Source organism: Choloepus didactylus, chromosome 1, assembly GCF_015220235.1.
Source record: "Choloepus didactylus isolate mChoDid1 chromosome 1, mChoDid1.pri, whole genome shotgun sequence".
NCBI lineage: Eukaryota > Metazoa > Chordata > Mammalia > Pilosa > Megalonychidae > Choloepus > Choloepus didactylus.
Window position 1 is genome coordinate 155,561,998 of NC_051307.1, and position 21,494 is coordinate 155,583,491.

Genomic DNA, 21,494 nt, shown 5'->3' on the forward strand with positions numbered 1-21,494 from the left:
CAGATACAGACTCAAGGTGAAGTGCTGTGTGTTTTAAACACTGGGCATTTAAGCTATTCTCCTCCATCACTTAGTAAACCTTTCAGGCCAGTAAACCTTTCAGGCCAAGGTTTGTTTTGAGGTGTTTCTGGAGGTTTCCAAGCCTTAAGTCTTTGCATCTCAGAAGAGACTGGCACTTAAGCTTGTACCCTTTTCCAGGTGGGAACATAATGTCACTGCGAGCAGAGGCTTCTAAGCCAAAACTCATGTGTGCTGCCACTGAAAACGATTCTTTTGGAAAGAACGAGGTTTACAGTCGTCACTCTCCATATTTGCCCCTCACCCCCTGACTTGAGTCCTCAAACCCTTTTTCAGTCCCATTCCCCACTCCCTTCCAGCTTTTTGGTAGATCCAGGCCCTTTCTCAGCCAAATATTTCTGGGTTGATGTTCTGAGTTTGTGAGCCAGGCCAAGAAAGTGTGTGCCCCAGCTTTGCTGCATCTCCTCTCTGGAATGCCTTCCCTTCTGCCTTTGCCTTTCCCTAATTCTACCTGTCCTTCAAGGCGTCACTTAGATCTGCCGTCCGAGGATTCTTCCCTGAACATGCCAGTCCCAAAGGCTCTCCCTACTTACGCCTCATTGACCATTTATATCAGCAGGTTAGTCCTTGCTGGGCACAGTCTTGCCTTGTCCTCGGACTGTTTCAGGTATGGCAGTCTTGTTTCCCATGCTCAAGGCTTAGCTCTTTGAGGGTGGAAATATGGGGTCTCCAGAGTGGTGAGTTTAGCACTGTACCCAAGGCATGTGCTCGGATGAGCTGAGCCACATCAGCACACTGGCTTGGAAATTAGAACTTGAGACCAGCTGAGGGGGAAACTGAGGACCAAGTTGGGGCTCATCTTTGTTATTTCCTGACTCCTCCTGATCTTTCCCTGCTTTCCTACGTCTACCTCTACCATACACCTAGCACCAAGGGGAAGGCCAAAGGGTATGATGGAGGTGGCTTCCCTTGGGATTCCATAAGTGCAGATCAGGGCCCTCATAGATGGATTCTGGAGGCTGTTGGCTAACTGGAAGTATACGCGCTTTAGAATCAGACAACCTTGAGTTTTGATATTGGCTCTGCCGTTACCAGCTGTGTGAATTTGAGTAATTTCCTTGCCCTCTCTGTATCGTTTCCCTCCCACCTTGGTAAATGAGGATGATGGCTCCTACTTCACAGATCATTGGGGAGATTTAGTGAGGTAGTACATATAGAGTACCTGTAAAGAATCTGGCATAATGGGTGTTCTGTAAATGGCAGATATTATTGTATTTTTGTTTTACCTGCTTTTAGCCTTTAAGTGAGCTCTGCATGCATTATGAAGCAAAGTCATCTAATTTACACTGTTAATCAAGAATTCAATACTGAGTCTGTAAGCTCTAAGCTAAGTACTATGGGAGACGTAAGGAATAGACACCACACAACAGCTTGCCTGGAGAAATTTCTGGTTCTGTTTGTGGGGTGAGAGAAATTCACACATTTTTTAGTCAGTGAATGCAGTTGAGTGGTGGGGGGAGTATTGTGCATTCAGGTTGAGAGGGCAGAGGAGTCAGAAAAGGGAAAAGTCGGGGGGATGGCATAGTTGGGCAGGGCTTCCAGGTGGGGAGCTTGGGCTTTAAGCACTGGAAAGATTGAGCTGGGTGTAGGGGGAGGCAACCCTCAACCCTCCCAGAGCTCCCCAGTCCCTCCCCGTGTCCCTCCCCAGTCTGGGGGAGGTTTACCTCCATGGGGTTGACTGTAATGGTCAGTGCAGAGTCGTCCCAATCCATCTCGGCCTCCTTAGCAGCCTCTGTCTCCTGAGTGAAGTGCTGGTGGGCAATCCGGACCCGGTACACGCCCATGGCCACGACAAACACGAGCATGCACACGGAGATGATGATGACCACCGTGGCAATGCTTGGGACCACTGGAATGAGGAAAGAAATCTCTTGACAAGGTGAACAAAGGTCCAGCTCATTCTTGGGATGGAGAATGAATGAAGTCACTTCCATGTGTAAGTTTAAATTCTCTCTTACCACTTTCTAACCTTGGCACTCTGGGCCAGCACGTTGCCAATGTCCGGGCTTCACTTTCATCATCTGTATAATGGACTTAATAATTCTCAACCCCTAACTGTGAGGAGTAAGTTAAATAACCTGTGTGACCTTCCAAACTCATGGCTAGGCATATAGTAGGCACTTAATAAATGCTAGTTCTTTTCTATCCCTTGCTTCTTTGCTTAAATGATAAGGGAGCAGCACTGGGAACCAGGCACTATAAAGTTTAGTAGGGACAGACACAAGACCCCACCAGATAGTAACACAATATGGCAAGTACTAGAACACAAGTATGGGCAAAGGGCTTTGCAATACACTGCATGTGTGAGTGCGTGTGAGTGTGTAAAACATTCAGGGAAATCTTCCTACAGGACATGGCTTTGAGTTGGGCCTAAAAGACTAGCAAAATTTTGCTCCAGCTCTTTGTACAAACCTCTGTTATTATATATTGTGTGTACCTTCTTTGCTTACTTGCCTGGCTCCCTAGTGAGGCTGCGAGTGCCTCAGAGGCAGAGCCTGCATCTCCCCCATTGCTGGATTCCCTCCCTCAGGGCTAGGCATCCATGGCTGCTGCACCATAACTGTTTGTTTAGTGGACCATCTTGAGTCACAATGGTCACCTGGTGTTCTGAGGTCCCTCTTCCCAGATGCCCTACCTGAACTGCGCTGGAGGCTGCTCCGGGGCTCCGGATGATGGACGGAGTGGAGGAAAGGTGGCTGAACGATCAGGTGGTTGACCTGCTCCTTGTCTGAGACTCTGACTTCATGGAGCACGCTGACCTGCAAACAGCAGGGAGAGGTGCTGCTGAATAGATGGGGCAGGTGGGCCAGTGTTGCAGCCCTCCTGAATGATCGAAGGAATGAATGAGTGAGCCTGGGCTTCCCTGACAATGACAATGGCAGAACTCACTCACCTCCACATTAAACTCATTGCTGGTGTAGCGTCCATTGAGTTCAGAGCACTTGATCCGGAACCTCCGGGCCTCGAGAGAAGCTGGATGCCAGTTGCGGTAGCGGATGTGATGCAGCACCTGCTCATAGCGGCTCATGGATCCCACACCTGTGCCGAGAAACCACACCTGTCATCAGGAGGCAGAGGAGACAGAGAAGAGGCAGAGGAGCTAGCCCGGGGCTGCTGGGGCCTGTGGGTCTCCTGAATTCATCAAAGGTAAGAGTGCAAGATGTTTACAGGCAGGCAATGTGCAGAAGCAAAAATTCTAAGGAGCCAATTAAACTGATCCACAGCATATCCACATAGACTGGGCTCTGACTTCATTTGCTGAGATCAAAGATTACAAGAGAAGGCATCTCCTAGTTTCTACAGAAGATTTCCCCAGGAGTGAGGATATGGGACAGGTTCTCAAGATGCTGGGGTAACTTGCCAAGGAAGAGCCTAGAAATCCATGGTCTGAAGTCAAGGGTCCCAACCTGATCCCAGGGGCTTCTCAGTGCATCCCCACATGTGAAGAGCTGTCATCACGTTCATGACTCCTTGGACGAAGCTGTTCTGAGAGGAGGCCGCTAGGGATGGGAGTTTGAGCATAGCCTTACCGTAGATGGAGTAGCCTATGGTGGAGTTGGTGGCGTCCAGGTGTCGCTGGTGGAGCTCGCTGTGGTTGAGCTCCAGGCACTCCTGTCTTGGGTCCAAGTCCCCTCCAAGCACCAGAATGTCACAGAAATCTAAGTTGTGAAGCATTTCTTCTAAGACAGCAGATTTGGGAGCTGTGGGAAGATGGGCACACGGAAAACACAGGCGTGAGGAAGAATTCAGACAACACTTGCTCCTGTTATTGCACTCTGGGTTGGGGCGGGTCAGGAGAAAAGATGTGTGATCCCAAATACCAACTCCACCGCTCGGCTGTGGTGCCTGAAAGTTCACCATCAGTGTCACTATGGGCTGAGACTATGTCCAGGCAGTTCCTGAAGTTGGGAGGCCTGAATTAGGGGAAAAAGCATGAATACTGTACTCTAATAGATACATATTTACATACAGTCTGCTACAGAGAAACTCTATAGTGTTAGAGAAACTACCTACCACCCACTTCCTCATCCATAAAGAGTGCAAGGGTCTTAAGAGGATTGAAAACAGTGCCTGGAATGTAGTAGGTACTCCATAAGTGATAGCTCTTAAATTGGGGCAGAGAAGAGTGCCCTTCCACCATGCCCTCAAAACTTTCTTTGTGTGTGTCTGTCTGTCTTCCCCACCAGACTGTGACATCCAAAGTGTAGGGGCACTGTCTTTTCATGACTGAATCCTCTGTGTCTAAGGCAGGGACTGGCAGGGAGCAGTTATTAATACATATTGATTGAATGGAGCTGGACCGTTAATATAATTAAGCAATCAGGTAAATATGTTCCCTAGGATGGAAAGCACATTAGTAAGTTGGTCAGTCTAGTTGCCTGTGCCTGACTTTAGGAGTCCAAATTTCCCAAAGGAATGTCTATAGTATTTGAATGCTGGACAGAGGTTGGCAGCCCTGAATTAAAATTCCACCTTAAAATAAAAGTGATTGGCATTGATGGAGTATGTGCCAGGCACTGTGATAATGTAATCCTATCAGACAGACATTAGAAGGGCTACTGTTATCATCTGCATTTCACTGTGGAGGTAATGGAAGGTTGGGAGTGAATTGCCCCAGTTCACAATAGTAAGAGGAGGAACTTGGAGAGAATACATGACTTTCTGATTCCACAGTTTGGAAAAACTCATAGCCACTGGGCCAGGGGTCTTCAAATGTTTTTTCCTCTTAGTTCTATTTAACCTTTATCATAATCATCATAATGTCCCAGTATATACAAAAGGGAGAAAAGGATACAAAATACAAACTACGAGTAGAATATTCTCCAAATCTTTAAATGTTTTTGATCTTGTATCCTTTTATTGAAAAATTTGTGAACCCATTTTCTAATGATATCAAAAATGTTTTGCTCTCACTAGACATACATTCTTCTAAACAATGTTCTATATGATTAATTTTTAAATGCTTGCCAACTGCAATGGCTTCATGCTATCATGAGCAAAATCTAAAAGCACAATAATATACAGTTAGGCAAGATCAATCATTAACAATAGCGTATGCACTTCTCTATTCCAAATGACCTTCTCATAGTTTCTACTGTTTTAGTCCATTTCTCATCAGATTGGGTTAGATCATCGTTGTTTGTGTCTCCAGATGATTCTAACTGAGAGCTCAGGCTAGGCAGGGGATGTGTCATTGCTGTCACTTACTCATTGTTCTCTTGTGCTAGCAATATGGGCATTATCTTCCATCAGAGTTTCCTTGACTGTCATTGTGTTGAAGGAACTGGGCTGGGTTCAGGGGATCACAGGTGAATCAGCCATGGTTGAGCCCTCAGGGAGCTCCTGCTCTGGTTTAATAAACAGATAACCACTGCCAAGGGCTAAAAAAATGTTCTGGATTGGAGGGAGGCACCAGCAGTCAGGAGCGCACTGAGCAGGAGACCTAACCTAGCCCCGGGGGTGGGGGAGAGGGGGTGGGGTGGGAGGGAAGGCTCTGGAGGAGGCCTTGAAGGCAGAGGTGTTTGCTGGCAGTAAAGGGGATGTGGAGGGAGAGGGACCTTCCAGACAGCAGGTATACCATGAGCAAAGTTATGTCCCAGTACAGAAGTGTAAAAGGGAAAGGGGTGTGCAGGGCATTAAGTGTTGTTTGGTAATGAAAAAGCATTAAGGGGATGTCGGGGGCGGGGGGAGAGAAGATGATGGGGGCTAGGTCCCTGAGGTCCAGTGGAAAATACCATTAACCTGCTTGTTTGAGGGACCCATAATAATGATTATTTTAAGGGTACAATTTTTAAAGTATGATAATGCTACTGGGCACTTGGCTGTGTGCTCTGTTTGCACCTCTCATAAACAGAAGGTGCAGTGTGGGCTCAGATAATTGAGTTTGCCTGCTCTGCCTGTACGCTGGTGGCAGGCATAGCAAATCTAGCTGTACTCTGTTATGTCTGCAACCACTGAGGTCAGAGACCCTTCTTCTCTCTGTCTGATTTTAGCCACAAATGAGGACATAGGGAATGGGAAATTCACATGACTGCATGCAGCTTGGCATGGCATCAGGAAACCACCCTGCCCGGACAGGTGGTAAAACACCATCTATTTTTATGCACTAAGAAGGGCTGCCTTGAGAGGTGCTCTATTCACGAGGGACCAGAGCAGTTTAAGGCAGTGGGTAATTAGGATTATTATAGAAGCAGCCCCTTAGGGACTCAGGCCCACTGGTGCCAATTCATCATTAGCAGACACTTTGGGAGGGGGAGAGGGACAGTTGAAAGTATTCTCTTAAAGGAGGCAGCAGAGGACAGTTCTCAAAGGAGACTTCCTCCTATAGACCAGGGTTGCTCTGAGTGACAAAAGGAAGGTTTTCCCTCCATCCTTCCCTCTTCCTCTTCCTCCTCTTCTTCTCCTCCTCCTCCTTTTTCTTCCCTCCCTCCTTCTCTTTCTCCTTCTCTTCTTCTTTTTCTTTTTCTTCCTTTCCTCCTTCTTCTTCCCTACACCCCTACCCCCCCCCCCCCACTCCTATCATCACCAATGACATACACTGTAGTTTTCAGAGCAACTAAATGTTTCTCCCTGGCAGAGAATGCAGATTACCTTACTTTAACTGAGCATCCCTCTCAATAACTTGAAAGTTTCCTGGGAGTGCAGAGTAATATCTCTGAATAAGACCTAATTTTTGCTTTGTGTATGTTAAGATGCAGCAATAGTTTTTCTTTGTGCCTTTCAAGCTTTTTTTCTGATTATCAAAGTAATTCATACTCATTATAGAATATTTTTGCAGTTTCAGAAAAGTGAAAAGAAATAGACACAAATTGCCTGTCATCATGCTTCTCAGAGAATATCACTGCTGAGTTAGGTATATTTCCTTCTTGGCATTTTTCTATGTAGTTTTTTTAATTACATGATTAAAATAATTCTATATATAGACACTATACAGTTTTGCATCTTGCTTTATCCACTTACCATTTAGTACCAACACTTTCCCTCCAACATCATCTCACTTACATGGGTGTGCTAGAATTTGCTAAGCTGTCCCCCTCCTGTTGGTCTTTTGGGTTGTTTCCTGATTTGTTTGTTTTCTTTCCTATTATAGATTACTCCACTATGGTGAACCATGCTGCTGTCCCAAAGGATAATTTTACAAGGCTCTAGGAAATAAAGGCCCACCTTCCCCACACCCCACGTGCACCCGTACCTGTAGTTTTCAAGTCCTGGGGGGGCTCGGCTTTGGTGAAGGTGCTCACGATCTTGATATCAGGGAAGAGGACCACCCCCTCGGCACTTTCAAACTGGGAGGCAGGTCTCCAGAAGCGGTCTGTGCCGCGGAGAGTGATCTGGGGTTCGACGGCCTGCAGAACCATCACATAGGCATCCACGTCGGGGATGCTAATGCACACATCTTCTCCAAAGCACCTAGGAAAACACCTTCCATCACCACACTGCAGCGTGAACAATTAAACCGCCTGGGACAAGGAGCTGCCACCTCTGGTCCTTTACCAGGCATCCTGACTGCCTAAGAGTCTCCAAGGAGGTCCACGGGAATTCAAATCTAAAGCCACACTTACAGTCAATGCTACTGGCAATCCTGGGATTGAAAAAGATGGGCTTCTGGGAGACATGGGAACTTTCTATATGAGCAACAAGTAACCGTTAAACCTTTCATTATCCTTTAACAAAGTAATCAATGGTAATGTTAATTAAATAGCAATGGCTTGTTATGTGCATTAGTATTTGGTAAGCAAATTATTATTAAACTGACTGGTTCTAGCCATCTTCCTAAATGAGGCCCTAGGGCAAACCTCTCCTTCCAGAGTATACTGTCCTGTTTCTGTGAGGATGTGTGCCTCTTCTAGGTGTGGGAGCAGAATGCGACTGTAATCAAGCTCCTCTTTCCTGTTACACTACCCCCAGTTCGGGAGGTACAATGACGTGGCAGCAAGAGCAAGGCCTAGAAAATGAGATGGATGACGTTCAGGGCCTGGCTCAGCACCTCCTGGGCTGTCGTGCCTTGGGATGAGGTACTCAACTCCTAGGAACCTCAGATTCTTCATCTATACAGTGGAGACATCACTGATTACCTTGTAGTCATAAGGATAAAATGCAGATGACTCTCCACTCAGTCCTTGTTGAGGCATGTGTCTTTGGCATGTTCCACTGCTTGTCTAGACCAAAGACCAGGGCTAAAGCGGGGAATCCCAGGACTTGGATGGATGCCCTGGGAATTTTGAGTGTGTTCCAGATGGTGGCAGCCATCGTCTTGCAACCCTTGGGAAAATTCCTGAGGGAAGGGTGGTCTAGGTGTTTCCCACGCTGAGCCACTCCACCCTCTGCTATGGGGTGGGTGAGTTGTGGGGCTGTGGCAGTTTCCCACCCCCAGGTTTTACCTGGGCCTCTGCCACGTCAACCCCAGAGGGGCTCTCTGTCCCTCACCAGTTTACAGAAATCTGTTCTCGGAGTCTTCTTCACTCTCTGTGGCGCTGACTTGGAGATGTCTGCTCCCTACCTGCAGGCCTCCAAGGGTGAGGAGACGAGGCAGCAGCACCTCCTCCTTTACTCTAGAACCACTGACTGTAACTGCCGTCCGTGGGCTTTAACATTGCCTCTGACACAGACCCCAGCAGTGTGGCAGTCAGCAGACCCACCTGTCCCACCCTAGTTCTTCCCCTTCTGAGTTGTTCTCCTGGCTCTCGGTGCTCTCTGACTCCACTTCCACCTCCCAGGAGTCTCTCTGGGTTTCCCTCCCTAGCCGCCTTCCCAGGTAGCTGCTGAGGCTGAGAGGTGATAGGATAGCTCAGCAAGTGAGTTATCTTTTGTAATAGGCTCATCTCCTTAATTTAACTCTGCTCCCTGGGGGGCAAGAACCACACTCTTTCTCTTGCATACTCACAGTATTTAGAGGCTCTAAAAATCTGTGTTGGTTAATTGAACTTAATTTAATAAAACATTCGTCAAGCACTTTCCATGTACCAGATGATTTAAAACCCGGTTCTCTGGGACTTTACAGGAAGCAACATGGTTTAGGCATTGGATCAGATACAGAAAATAAATGAAGAAAGCTGGATTTACAAAATAACAGAACACTTACGGAAATAAAATAACAGAACATTTACAGAAACAAAATGAGAACACAAATTCATTGAGGCCTCTCCATAGTGATAGCAGAAAAACTGATGACAGCAGAATAAAGGTAAATCCTATTTTGCTCAGGAATTTTCCCAAGAGACCATCCCTGCCCCCTCAGTTGGGCCCCAGGGTCACTGGCGTGGACTCACTGGACTTTGGAAGAGACTTTCAGGTGCCTCACACCCGCTGTTGGGAACTGCCTGGAGTTGATGTAGGAGACCTTCTGGAGGGCACGGTTGATGTTCCCGATGTCGTCACCTTCCATCACTAGGATGGACTGCGAGGGGTTGAAATGATACTGGAAGATAGGAGGGGGGTGGGTGTTATGAGAGAGAATGACCAACGATGTCCACAGTTCCATGGTAACCCTCCACTTTCAGGAAAAGGCCACAAAGGTCACCAAAGTCATCACCAAACCATCTGCAAGTGAAGCAGTTGTGGGCACAAGCAATTCCTGCTATTCCCTGGGGAACTTTGGGACTTTACCCTATGAGGTCCCTCCAAGGATTATGAACTCATGGTAATATCAGCCCGAGCCACAGGATCAAACTCTGAGAGCCCCTGTCAGTTGTAGGGCTCCTGCCCCTGGTGAGGGGTGGTCCATTCTCTATGATACCTGCAAGGCTTGACCAGCAACTTTCAGCCTGCATTTCCCACCCCCTCAGCAGAAAGGGCTTTGGTTCTTTTCACTGTCCCTGTCTTTGGCCTTGAATTACTTCTCAATTCATCATGCATTCCACTTTTGGCATATTCTCTGTCTTCTTAGCTTCTCACCTTAAAGCTCATTTTTCAGTTGATGGCTTTCCTTCTCCCCTGAGACCTGATTCTTGGTCTTGCTTTTCTAGCGCTAAACTCTGGTTTCCCATGAGTTTTATTAACTTGCTTCTTACAGGACTGCCAAGTACTCCTCCAGGATCTTTACCTGTTCGTTCCATCCGGAGTCCCTGGTATCCCACACTTGGTCAAGGCTCCTGCTTCTCCCCATCGTCCCAGAACAGTTACTCTTCTTTGAATGGGAGCAGAGAGAACTGCCTTTATAATTCTCTGAGCTACTGATCCTGACGCACTTCTGAGCAAGAATTATTAGGACCTCTTATCAGTAAGATATCAGGAACATAGTTGTGGGCTCATTATGTATTGAATGCTCATATCACAGAAAAGAGATGTATGGATATATTTTTATGTAGCTACTTGACCTAACAATTATTTACTTTTTTGAATAGGCAATATATTCATGTATATCAAATATGTGCATGCATGTGTGTGTGTGCTTAGTGAAAATTCTTCATCTTATTCCTATCTCCACCCCCACCCCCCACCCCCCAATTTCTGCCATCCTATCCCACAAGTAATCACTTGTGGGATTTTTTTTCAATATATCATTTCATAACCGTGTAAATATATCTATAGGATAAATTCCTACAAGTGAAATTTCTAGGTCAAAAAGTATATGCACCTGTAATTTTTATAATTGTAGTCAAATTCCCCATTACAAGGGATTGTATCAATATATACTCCCTCCAATAATATATGAGAGTGCCTGTTTTTCCCAAGCCTCGAAGACAGAATACGCTGTCAGACTTGCATATTTTTGCTAATCTGATAGGTGATAAATGCCATTCAGTGTAGTTTTAATTTGCATTTCTCTTACCATAAAGGAGATGATCTTTTCATGGCTTCCAGGAAAAATCTGTCTATATTAACTTTGCCCTGATCTGACTTGAATGCCTCTATAAGAGTGTCCTGTTCTGTGCCTTGACCCTGACAGGAGGTGGATGTCTCATGAGTACAACTGATGACACTGAACCATGTAAGTCACTTGTGTCATCAACCCCAGCCAACTGACTGGTGCCATTCTACTACAGTGCTAACCCGATGGTAGTACCATGATATAGTACAGTGGCCCTGAGCCCACTGAGGAATGGATTCTGACTCATCCCTGAATCCAGAACCTAGCCTTAGTGCTCTGAAAGCACTCATTGTATGAATGTGTGAATGATTCCACTGGCCCACATTTTACTCAGTATCATCTCCTGTCACTCCTCAAAAGGACTCCTTATTTTTAGTAACTCGCCCTTTCTGTCAGCCCCCGTGGGGTTCATTATCAGTGCTGATTAAACCCTCTTGTATCCTTTCTGTGCATCCTGGAGGCTACACTTCCTTGCAGTCAGTGGGTGTGGTCATGTGACCACATCTGGCCAATGAGGCCTGAGAGGAAGTGATGCATGGCACTTCTGGGCTGAGGTGGTGAAAAGCCCTGGGGAGGCTCCAGCCGCTTTCTTTCTCTCCTTTGGCGACCTGTAGCATTCTAGACAGGTGCCCCATCCCTGACCTACAGTAGAATTTGTGTGAAAGAAAAATAAAACTTTTAAACTGTTAAGCCATAGATTTTTGGAGTCTTTTGCTACTGCAATAGTTTAGCCTGTTTGGAAGAATTCATCACATTCCATGTATGATTCTTGCTTCCCCAAGGATGTGAGGCATCTTGGGAAAACCATGGGCTGTGTGGATCATCCTATCCCAGTTTTGGGATTATTAACTGCACAAACTTGGACTACTCACTTCATTTTATTTTGGACTTCATTTCCTCATCTAAAATAATGGGGATGTTAACAGCTACCTGTTTGGGGCTTAAATGAGTACTTAATACTTAAAAGGTGCTCCATAATGGTAGCTTTTATTATAATTCTTAATACTGTAATTATTTCTGTTCTGAGTTTGCTCGTGCTGGTACCCCTGACTTTACTATTTTTTCTTCCCTATGATGCAATTCCCTGGAGCCCTTTGAAGCCCTAGCGGGGTCTCTGAGCTGTGATGCAGGTCACAAGAAACACTCCTTTATGCAGGATTCTGGGGTACCCAGGCCTGTGGTGGATGCCACGGTCAGTCTCTGGGTTGACTTCTCTCTTGCCTTGTATGACTCACCAGCTTAGCATGCTCAGCCATGAAGCTGCCACACGCTACTGAGCCATCATTAGTTCTGAGGTGTTTCACAAGTCATCCATGTCAGGTATGAGCAGATTCAAGGTCTTCTTTCTAAAAACACCACTTATGTTCCAAAATGCTTTTCTGACCCCTTGCACCATCTCCACTAGAACCAATGTCCTGTGGTGCTGTTGCTGTCTGTTTGCCTGTCCTTCCTCCAGAAGACTGCAAGAACCTCAAGGGCAGGGTCTACTGACTTTTCCTCAGCACTGCCATGGGTTCTGGCACATGGCAAGCTGTGAGGCAAGATGATGAACCACCACAGAGGAGGCCGATCTCCGAGCCTTGTGCGGGATGGATTGGTGGCATCTCATGGCAATCAGCAGAAGGCAGATTCCTCCTGTGGTCGCTTAGTAGGAGGATGGCTTAGAGAACATGGTGATCTTTGATTAAACCATGATCTGGCTACCAGAGTATCTGGAGGTCTTCCCTAGGGCATGGAGGTAAGCACCTACTTAGCCATCAGCATAGCTCTTGCAAGATCAAAAAGTCCTCTACCAAAGTAGTTTTTAAATTTTTTTAAATTGTGGTATTCACAGCCCTATAGCATGACCATGAATTGGTTTCCAGTTGCTTGGGAGAAGTGGTTGTCTTGGCATTGCCACAGAGGCAGAAGACAGTGGCATGCTGGGGGCCTCAGCAAATGGTGAGAGTGCTTACTTTCCCTTGGGAAGCTGTGCTGTGGCCATGGTGATTCCTTTTTTTTGAGTCAGGAAGATGCTAGACAGATGGCTTTTGCAGAATGGTCAACTCTCCTAGAGGCTCAGTGGGGGACTCCAGCCATCTAGCAGGCTGGGCTGTCAGTGGTCCCTGCAGGCTAGCCAGGGCACTCCAGGCAACTTGCCATATGTCAGGGCACCTGCCACCTCCACTGGGCTCAGGCCAGATGAAGATTTGCCACTTTAGAGGCTCCCCTGCCACAACGGTCACATAGATTAGCCTTTCAAAAGAAGACCAGGCAGCAATACCTAAGTGCAAGTAGAAGGGAGCTGTGATTTGTTGAGAGACTATTATGTTTGCTAGAGTTTTATATATATATAGTTACCTATCTAGCTATCATCTATCTCTCTCTCTTATTCAATTCTCACATCAAAACAGATGCATAATATTAAGTCCGTTTTATAAATGAGGAAATCAGGACTCATGGGGTAAAGCATCTTGCCTAATGTCACCCAGCTTGTAAATAGTGGTCTCATGAGTCGAACCAAGGAGTGTTTTGTTCCAAAGTTCTTGCTTTTTCTCACTCTTCCACAGTAAGGGGATGACAAATTGGCAGAGATTATGCTAAGAAAATCAGAATGGGGCATATGTCAACATTGTATATGTTCCAACAGTATCTCCTATGGATGCAAGACAACAATGACCTAACCCTTTTAAGTCTCCAGACATGCTGGAGAAAAAAAAAATCACAAAATACACATGATCCAGAAGAAAACAAGTGAGAAGAGGAAACCACGTTGAACCCTGTGAGCAGACAGAAAATTTGCTAAACCCCAGGAGAGCCTCACTTCTTTTGACCAGCCAGGAAAGTAGGAGGAAGTCAGGAACTGGTTAAGAAAATAGTATTCAGAAATGAAATGATATATAAATGGAGTGAGGGAGGGAAGGAAGTTAGTTTTAATAATTTTCAAGTATGCCTGATAATCTGAGTTGCTTGTGCAGAAGAAGGAGCATGAATTTATTTTGAGCAAGTCCCTGAGCCCCAATCTCTTTATTTTTGAAATGAGGTCATAATATTTAATTTGTTGGGAGGAGCAGGGATAATGGACCTAAAATAGCACCCAGTGGGTGCTCCATTAATTGTGCCTTTTATCATTAATTTCTAACAAACTGCTCTAGTTCTCACCAGCCATGACCTAAGGACGGAAAAGAATCTCCTGCAATGACAATGAGCAGGTGGCATTGTGAAAAGTCAGATTAACCTCCCCAACCCCCACAGTTTGTGTGCCACTTATCTTAATTATCCTTTTTTCAAGGCCAGGACTACTGTATAGAAATTGCAATGGTTATTAATTTATAATTTTAAGAACATGTGGCTTAGCATCTTTGGTTCATTTGCTCTGTTGTGTATGGAGCCCTGAAACTGTGACCCCACAGGGATGATCAACTCAGATGCAGGGAGTAAATCTATGATCTGAAAAAGGGGAGGGCTGGAGGACAGATTTCTGCATCATTGGGTTGACAAAACACTAAGGAAACAACACAAACAGCAGGTCAAAGATCAAACCCCAGCCTGCCCATGTGGGGGATAACTATATAAAATGTGCCATGATGGGCCTGCCTGGGCCAATCATCAAGATAGAGTCTGGTGGGAGGCCACCTTCCCAACAGAAGGCGATCAGGTGCTTTTCCTTCAGTACTAGCTGGTTAGCCATAAGAAGTACCAGTGGTGTGTGTGTGTATTTAATCCACATTAGTCAATGTTCTGGAAAGCCACACTACCCTCACTGTGTCCTGTGTACGCCCCCCATCCTCCCCGCTCTGACCAGCCTCCAGAGTGAGAATCCTAAGCCCTGCATCTTTGGAGATCATGAGATCAGGATCCCTTGTCCTTCAATGACACTCTGTTGATGACAGAAATACAAATGATTCCATTCATATTAAATGTCCAGAAGAGATAAATCTACAGAAACAGCATGAGGGGGCAGGGGGTGACCAGCTAAAGGATATGGGGTTTCTTTTTGAGGTGATGAAAATGTTCTAAAATTGAATATACCAACAATCATTGAATTATACACTTTAAATTGGTAAACTCTATGGCATGTGAATTATATCTCAATAAAGCTGTTAAAAAAAGAAAAATGTAAGCACCAAACATGGTTGACAAGGCTCTCAGTGACATGGCCACGGGCTGCCTCTCTGGTCACCTGGTCCATCCTTTGCTTCCTGCCTTCCTGAAGCTCCAGTGCATGCTGTGCCACTCCTCAGCCCTCTGCCACTGCTCAGGCCCTTGTATCTGCCTGGAGTGATTGTCCTCTACCCTCCCCCTCCACTTCTCCTGGCTAACTCCTACCTCTCTTACACATTTTGCTTCACCTCCTCCAAGGAGACCTCCCTGACTGCTGTTTTTGGGGCTCTGGCGGGATTGCCAGTGTTCATGTTCTGGCTCTGTTCATTGCTAATTGGGATCTTAGGCAAGCTGCTTTTCCCCGCTGGTCCTCAATTCCTCACATGAAAAATAGGAATAATCAGGGCACCTTGGTCATAGGATTGTTGTGGGGATTAAATGAGTTGATACCCACAAAGCATCTAGAACAGCGGCTGGCACTTGGAAGACCCTCAGTAAATGTTAATCCTCATAACTTCCTAAGGTAGGTGCAGTAGCAGTTATGCTGTACCGCAAATGCCTGCAGGGGCCATTGTCTTCCTTGAAGACAGTAACCACGCAGCATTCATTTTCATAGCCCAGAGTCTAGCCCAGAACTGCCACGATGGACTTCTGCTGCTGTCTTTTGAAACCCCCAGATCAAGCCCTAGTGTATAATCAGTTTGCTGATATGATGGCAACTTATAAAAAAAAAGAAAACCCCAATCTGCTCAGACCATTATCCCCTCAGAGGCTACCCAGCATCAGGGCCCACAGCAGTAGTCCATTGAATAGTAAGGGAGGGGCTTTCCGTTGGAGAATGGGATGTTCTGCAAGGCAGGCTGAGCTCCATGGGGCAGCACTGGGTGGGAGATGGGCAGGGACACTCTGGCCACACCACACTTGGGAAGTCAGCAAGAAGGGAAAACTCTGGAGCTGCTAGAGCCTCCATGGAGCTGTCCTCTGTTCCAGAAGGCAGAATGTGTGCTATCTGGACTTCCAGAGAGGATCCCAGTGGCCTGCTGCCAGTTGGCTCCTGAAGTGCAGGTGAGGCAGAAACAAACCCTGCTTGTTAGGCAGGTGCTGGCTGAGGACATCACTTACCACATGCAACCCTGTCCCCCTCAGGAGGAACTTGTCTCTGAATGTAGCTTTGACTCTTGGATAGCTTGAATGTTTTTATCTCCATGGATGATAAACTTTGCAAATCTATTCACATTCCCTTTAACTGCCAGAGATTGCTCAGAGCTAATCTGCGCCTCAATTTAGCAATGTAAGACCCAGTGACCTCCATATCTGCTTTCTAATTCCACCCCAGCACTGTTTGACCTTTGCTTCTAATTTGCATTTTACCTGCCTCTAGCTTTTTAAAATTTATTTACATTTTTGAAATGTATTCTTGCATGCAGCCTCAGTTCCTTTAGGCAAATCAACAACAAAGCAATCAAATTACCCATGAACAAATGAAGTATCACAACTCCCTCCAGGAAGACAATGAAAATGAGCCTGCTTTAGTGTACTGAACTATTATAAACTAGGGCTTGATCTGCGGGTTTCAAAAGACGGCAGCAGAAGTCCACCGCGGCAGTCAAGGTCACGCTTCTCTCCCCCCCTCCCCCCGCCCCGCCATGGCAGCGTTCTTGCCTCCGCACCATTTCTGTGCAGCTTTACAAGAAATGGCTCCATTTTCCCAGCACAGTGGCTCTGGGCAGCCTCAACCTCATAAATCAGCACCCTGTCTTAGCAGGGGTGATGCAGCTCCTCCCTTACCTTTATTCCTTGGCCGAGGCTTTCCAAGGAATTAATATCGAGCCCTTCCTTGCAGGCCTGTAAGCAGGAAATCACCTTCTGACTCTCCGTTTTGCCCGGGCGGATGGTGAGACTGGCCAGGCTGCCATGGAAGAACTGAGCGAACCGTGGCTTGGTGACTTCTCCTCCTGAAAGAAAAGAAGCACTGTAGCTTGCCCTGCGGAGGCTGGGTGGGAAACACCTCCTCGAGGCACCATCTGGCCATGCAGCCAAGGACACACTGTGTGGTGCCTGAACCTCAGCTTTTTCTTCCAAGGTCAGTGACCAGAATCTCAACAAGAGGATGTTATGGGCTGTTGATAACCTGGTTCTCCCCAGCCACACCAAGTATAGGAGCCCCAGCATTTCAGAATTTTAAAACAGTTACTTTCAGGAGCACAAACTGTTTCAGAAGACAAGAGGAGCCTACTGAGTAAAAATAGGAGGGATAAGGAAGCTACCCTTCATTAAAGACCTACTGTGTGCCAGGCAGGCACTTCATCCAAACAGGCCCGCAAGGAAGGTATTATTGTTTCCAATTGACAGGAGAGGAGACTTGATTCTCAGAAAGGTTGGGGTACTTGCCCCAAGTCATGGAGTTCTGCAACATAGCTGGTACTGTAGTCCTGGTCTGTTTGATTCCAGAGCTGGTACTTGTTCTGCTAAATTCTTCTGAGAGGTTGGAATGCAACTGAGCAATCTTAGAAACACTACTTCCATGAGCTCTGGCTCTCTCTCAATGAGTTTTCACCCCTGCTCAAATTCAAGGCCCTTGGCATATAAGGACCTCCCTGATTTGGCTCTACCTCCACCCTTCCTTCTCCCATTTCCCGTGTTCTACTGTTCTCTGTACGGGCAGCACTGAGTCCTGTCTGAGCTTGGGTCCACTCTCACCCATGTGAAATTGTTTAATGCAGCTCGTGTTGCAAGGCCCATCTGAAAGTCGCCCCTTTCATTTTCACCCTGGTTTTCCAAACCAGGCTTCAAATGGCTGCCCCTAAGGTCCATTTGAAGCCTCCTCTCCTCCAGAAGGCCTTCCCCACCGACCTCACTGAGCTCAAACCTCTTCCATTTCTGTGCAGCCTACACTGGCAGACCTAGCCTTGATCTCACACTGTTGTTTGTTCATAGAGGAAGCAGGATGTAAAGAAAAGATGGATCTGGGATGAAGTCCAGCTTTGCTAATTCCTTGGGAAGATTTTATATTCTCTCTGAGCCTCCTTTTGCATGGAGGGGACACTTCTGGGTTTTTCCTCCTGGTTCTCCTGTGCTCGCCCAGCAGGCTCCTGCAGCAGGTGTGGCTTGCCCCAGCAACCCCCTTCAGGTGGTTCTTCAGGAAGAAACAGCTTTCCCCAGCACCCAGGGGCCAGATTTCCTACAAGTTCTGCCCCCATAGCGACGCTCTGCTATTCAGTGAGCCACAGCTGTCCCAACAAGGTCTGAAGCTTGGCCGGGATGGGGTGGGTGGAGGCTCCCTGGGGTGCTCTATCTCAGCCCGAGGAATAGCACCTGCTCCTTACATCTGCTCTTTCTATATTTTTGTAGAGTTCTCTGTACTTTTTTACTAGCCAATCCCTTGTTACTCCAATTCCCTATTGCAGTCAATAATGTTGCACATTTTTTTATATTTCCTGGTGGAAATTACTGTGTAGTGTCTCTCTCCTGATTGGATCCTAACACACCTTCCTCTAACTCATGTTCCTTTGCTCATATCTAGACCTCCTCACACTTGGATGCCCACCTCCAAATTGCCCAGACAAGCAAATCCCATCTGTCCTTTAAGACTCTTTTAGCCCCCATCCTTCAGTGGGAGGAAAATTTCAATAAGCCCACAGCTCACCGCAGCTTCTTGCTGCTCTGAGCCTTGGAACACCCATTGTTCATTTAAAACATATCCCTGACAACTTGGCATTGTTAGTTAATGGTCTACATGTTTATGTTTTATGTCCTCAATAGTTTACAACAGTTGCTCTCAACCTTGGTTGCACATTTTGATCATCTGGGGGATCTTTGAAAACACAAACTGATGCCTGGTTCTGAGTCCCACCCCCAGAGATGCTGATTTAATTGGTGTGGAATTTAAAAACTCCTCAGCTGACTCAGATGTGAAGTCCAGGTTAAGAATCACTAGGCTATTATCTTCCTGAGGCTGGGGTCTTTTGCATATCCCTTATGTGAGCTCTCTCCTTTATGGGGGTGTTAGGGGCTAAGTGCTGCACCAGGCACGTGGTGTAAGTTTGCTCATTTATCCCTCTCAACAACAACACTGGACCCCTTGTGCTGTTCCGGCACCCCACACCCTGCCTGGCACACAGCAGGAGTTTGTATCATTGTTTGCTGAATTGAATGAGGTGATGAATTGAATACCAACAGACTAATGGACTGTTCTGGTTATCTCTCCACTCCTTCCCTCTTGCAATGGCAGCCCTGAGCTTTGTGAAACTGACTCCAGCTCCAGATATGGACTCTATTTAGTTTATGCTAACCAGGTTACCCCAGTCCACTGCTCTAGTGACTGATTCACGGGTGGACCTGGTCCAGTATCAAGATTCAGTCTATAAGTACCTGACATTCAATAAACCTCCAGGATTGGTTCAGGAATAAGCAGGAGACAACATTTAGCCAGTGAGATGAGAGAAGATGACTGACAGCTTCTGGGGATGGAGAGCTTCCATACTGTCTCTAGAAAGTTTCTGGAACCAACTCTCTCTCTCTTTCTTGGAGATCATAATGTGAAGATGGAAGGCAAAAAGTGGCTGTCATCTTGCAGGCAGACTAGGGATGCAGGCAATGCTTGCAGGGGGCACAGCCAGGAGAGCCACAGCAGGGCTGAGCAGAGCCTGAGTGGACTTTATTACTGCTCTACCTTGGGATATCCTCAGTTATGGAGCTAATCTTTAACCTTTATGGGTTAAGCCATTTTGACCCAGCTTTGTGTTACTTGCCACCCAAAGCTTCTTCACTGAGAAAGGAAAAGGTTCCTATGAGGGTGCTCAGTCCACAGAGAACTCTAAACACACTTGACTATGAGGAGTGACTTGTGATGTTCATGGCTTGGAGGTGTGGGGGAGCCAATTTTGGGTTCTCTGTCCTAAGCTCCCAAAGACCCCACGGATACAGAGCAATCCCATACCATCAGTGGGCTCCTGCTCTAGCAAAGGGACATCTCTGTAGACCTGCAGGAAGAAGAGGGTGACCGTGGTATGAATGGTGGAGCTGCCACTCTGCAGGGCATCCAGAGGGTCATCTCTTCCCCACCCTGTCCCCCCCTGGAGCAGCAGCCCCAACAACCATTTACTGGGCATGATCTGTGTGCCCAATATTGGGTGAAGTTCTCCACATACATCATCTCACTGAATCTTCATAAAATCCCTAGGAGGTAGGTACTCATTGTGTAGTTGCAGATGAGCAAACTGAGGTTTAGGGAGAGGTAAAGGCCACCCTGGGAGGAAGTGGTGAACTGTGCCCCTACAGCCCTACAGTGTGGGTCTATCTATCCATGTGTAGGACCTGCAGTGGTGTCCCGGAGGCACCCGTTGGCCCAGTCCAGAGTGAGGCTGGGAGAAAGCCCCCTGTGGTCCATCCCCTAGCCCCCCTCACCACTCACTCAGCAGCTCCATCCTCAAAGGCCAAATTTTCTGACTCTCTCTGATGCTAAGACATTTTCCAAAACACTATTTTCTGTCAACAAAGCAAACTCATATTCTATATTTTTGACTCAAGCATACCAGATCTGTGATGCACTCTATTTATTAGTGACACAGCTCCAGGAAATCAATTCAATTAGCATTTTGCAATAGGAGGCCAGCATAAAAAGAAATATATTTGCACTCAGGTGGCTGTGATGCAGGTTTTAAAAAATAATAGACAAATTGAAAAACAATTTTTAAAAATATCTAGGGGTCTGCACATACCACATGGCTCCTCTATTAACATTTAGAACAAAAACTTGCTTATAAATTACTTCAATTAAAAAATAAGCTGACTGCTTCTACAAAGATGCTTCTCTAAATATTTGTGAACATAATTTTGAATTCCTGAGGCCATATCTACACACATTTTTAAAGTGTTTGCTGAATCCCTAGCCTTCTGTTAGATACAGTAAGTTCTCCAAAAACTTAGATTTAGTTGAGAAAACAAAGTATAGACACAAGGAAGCTGTTAAAGTATAAAGAAAATATAGACACAAGGGAAAATATAAGAGTTGATTGCCAGGACAATAAATGTTCTAGGGTGATACATAATTAATTTCCACACAAGTGATATAGACAATGTGTACAACAGGTCAGAGGGAAAAAATAATAGCCATCATTTATCAGGTCTTTAAGATATGGCAAGTTCTATTATATGCTATTTTATTTAATCCCTAAGTGGCAGTCTTCTTGAACTCTTAGCCACTGCTTCTTTTATTTTCCCCTAGTATTTCTCCCGTCTTACAATCCATTCAAACACATCTCCGGCTTTGTGCTCATTGTTGTAGGGGAGAGCTGTGCCAGGAGGAGAGCAGAGGGGCCTGATGCTGTGTCTAAGTCCTTAAAGACTGGAGGAGATCCAGGTATGGACCAAAGTTTGGGGAAAATAGAGGAAGAGGATCTGGCCTCCCCCAGACTAGGAAATGATGCCCCCAGACTGGGGGGTGGCAGGGAGGGGATGGAAGGTGGTAAGAATTCAGAGATGCAGAGTGAGGGTTCTGGAACCTTCCTGCTGGGCTAAGCCC

At 46.3% G+C, this 21,494-nt stretch overlaps 1 protein-coding gene across 1 annotated transcript in view; it reads right to left on the reverse strand.

The window, feature by feature from the left end:
• The window catches only part of CLSTN2 (calsyntenin 2), a 379,221-nt gene that overhangs the window by 13,032 nt on the left and 344,695 nt on the right, over positions 1-21,494 (reverse strand). Inside the window, exons 10-16 of the mRNA XM_037825098.1 lie at positions 16,760-16,926; positions 9,348-9,496; positions 7,271-7,488; positions 3,609-3,779; positions 2,972-3,117; positions 2,714-2,837; positions 1,743-1,927 (exon numbers count right to left, since the gene is read on the reverse strand). Of these exons, the coding sequence (XP_037681026.1) occupies positions 1,743-1,927; positions 2,714-2,837; positions 2,972-3,117; positions 3,609-3,779; positions 7,271-7,488; positions 9,348-9,496; positions 16,760-16,926 (1,160 nt within the window). The remainder of the gene's footprint in view (positions 1-1,742; positions 1,928-2,713; positions 2,838-2,971; positions 3,118-3,608; positions 3,780-7,270; positions 7,489-9,347; positions 9,497-16,759; positions 16,927-21,494) is intronic.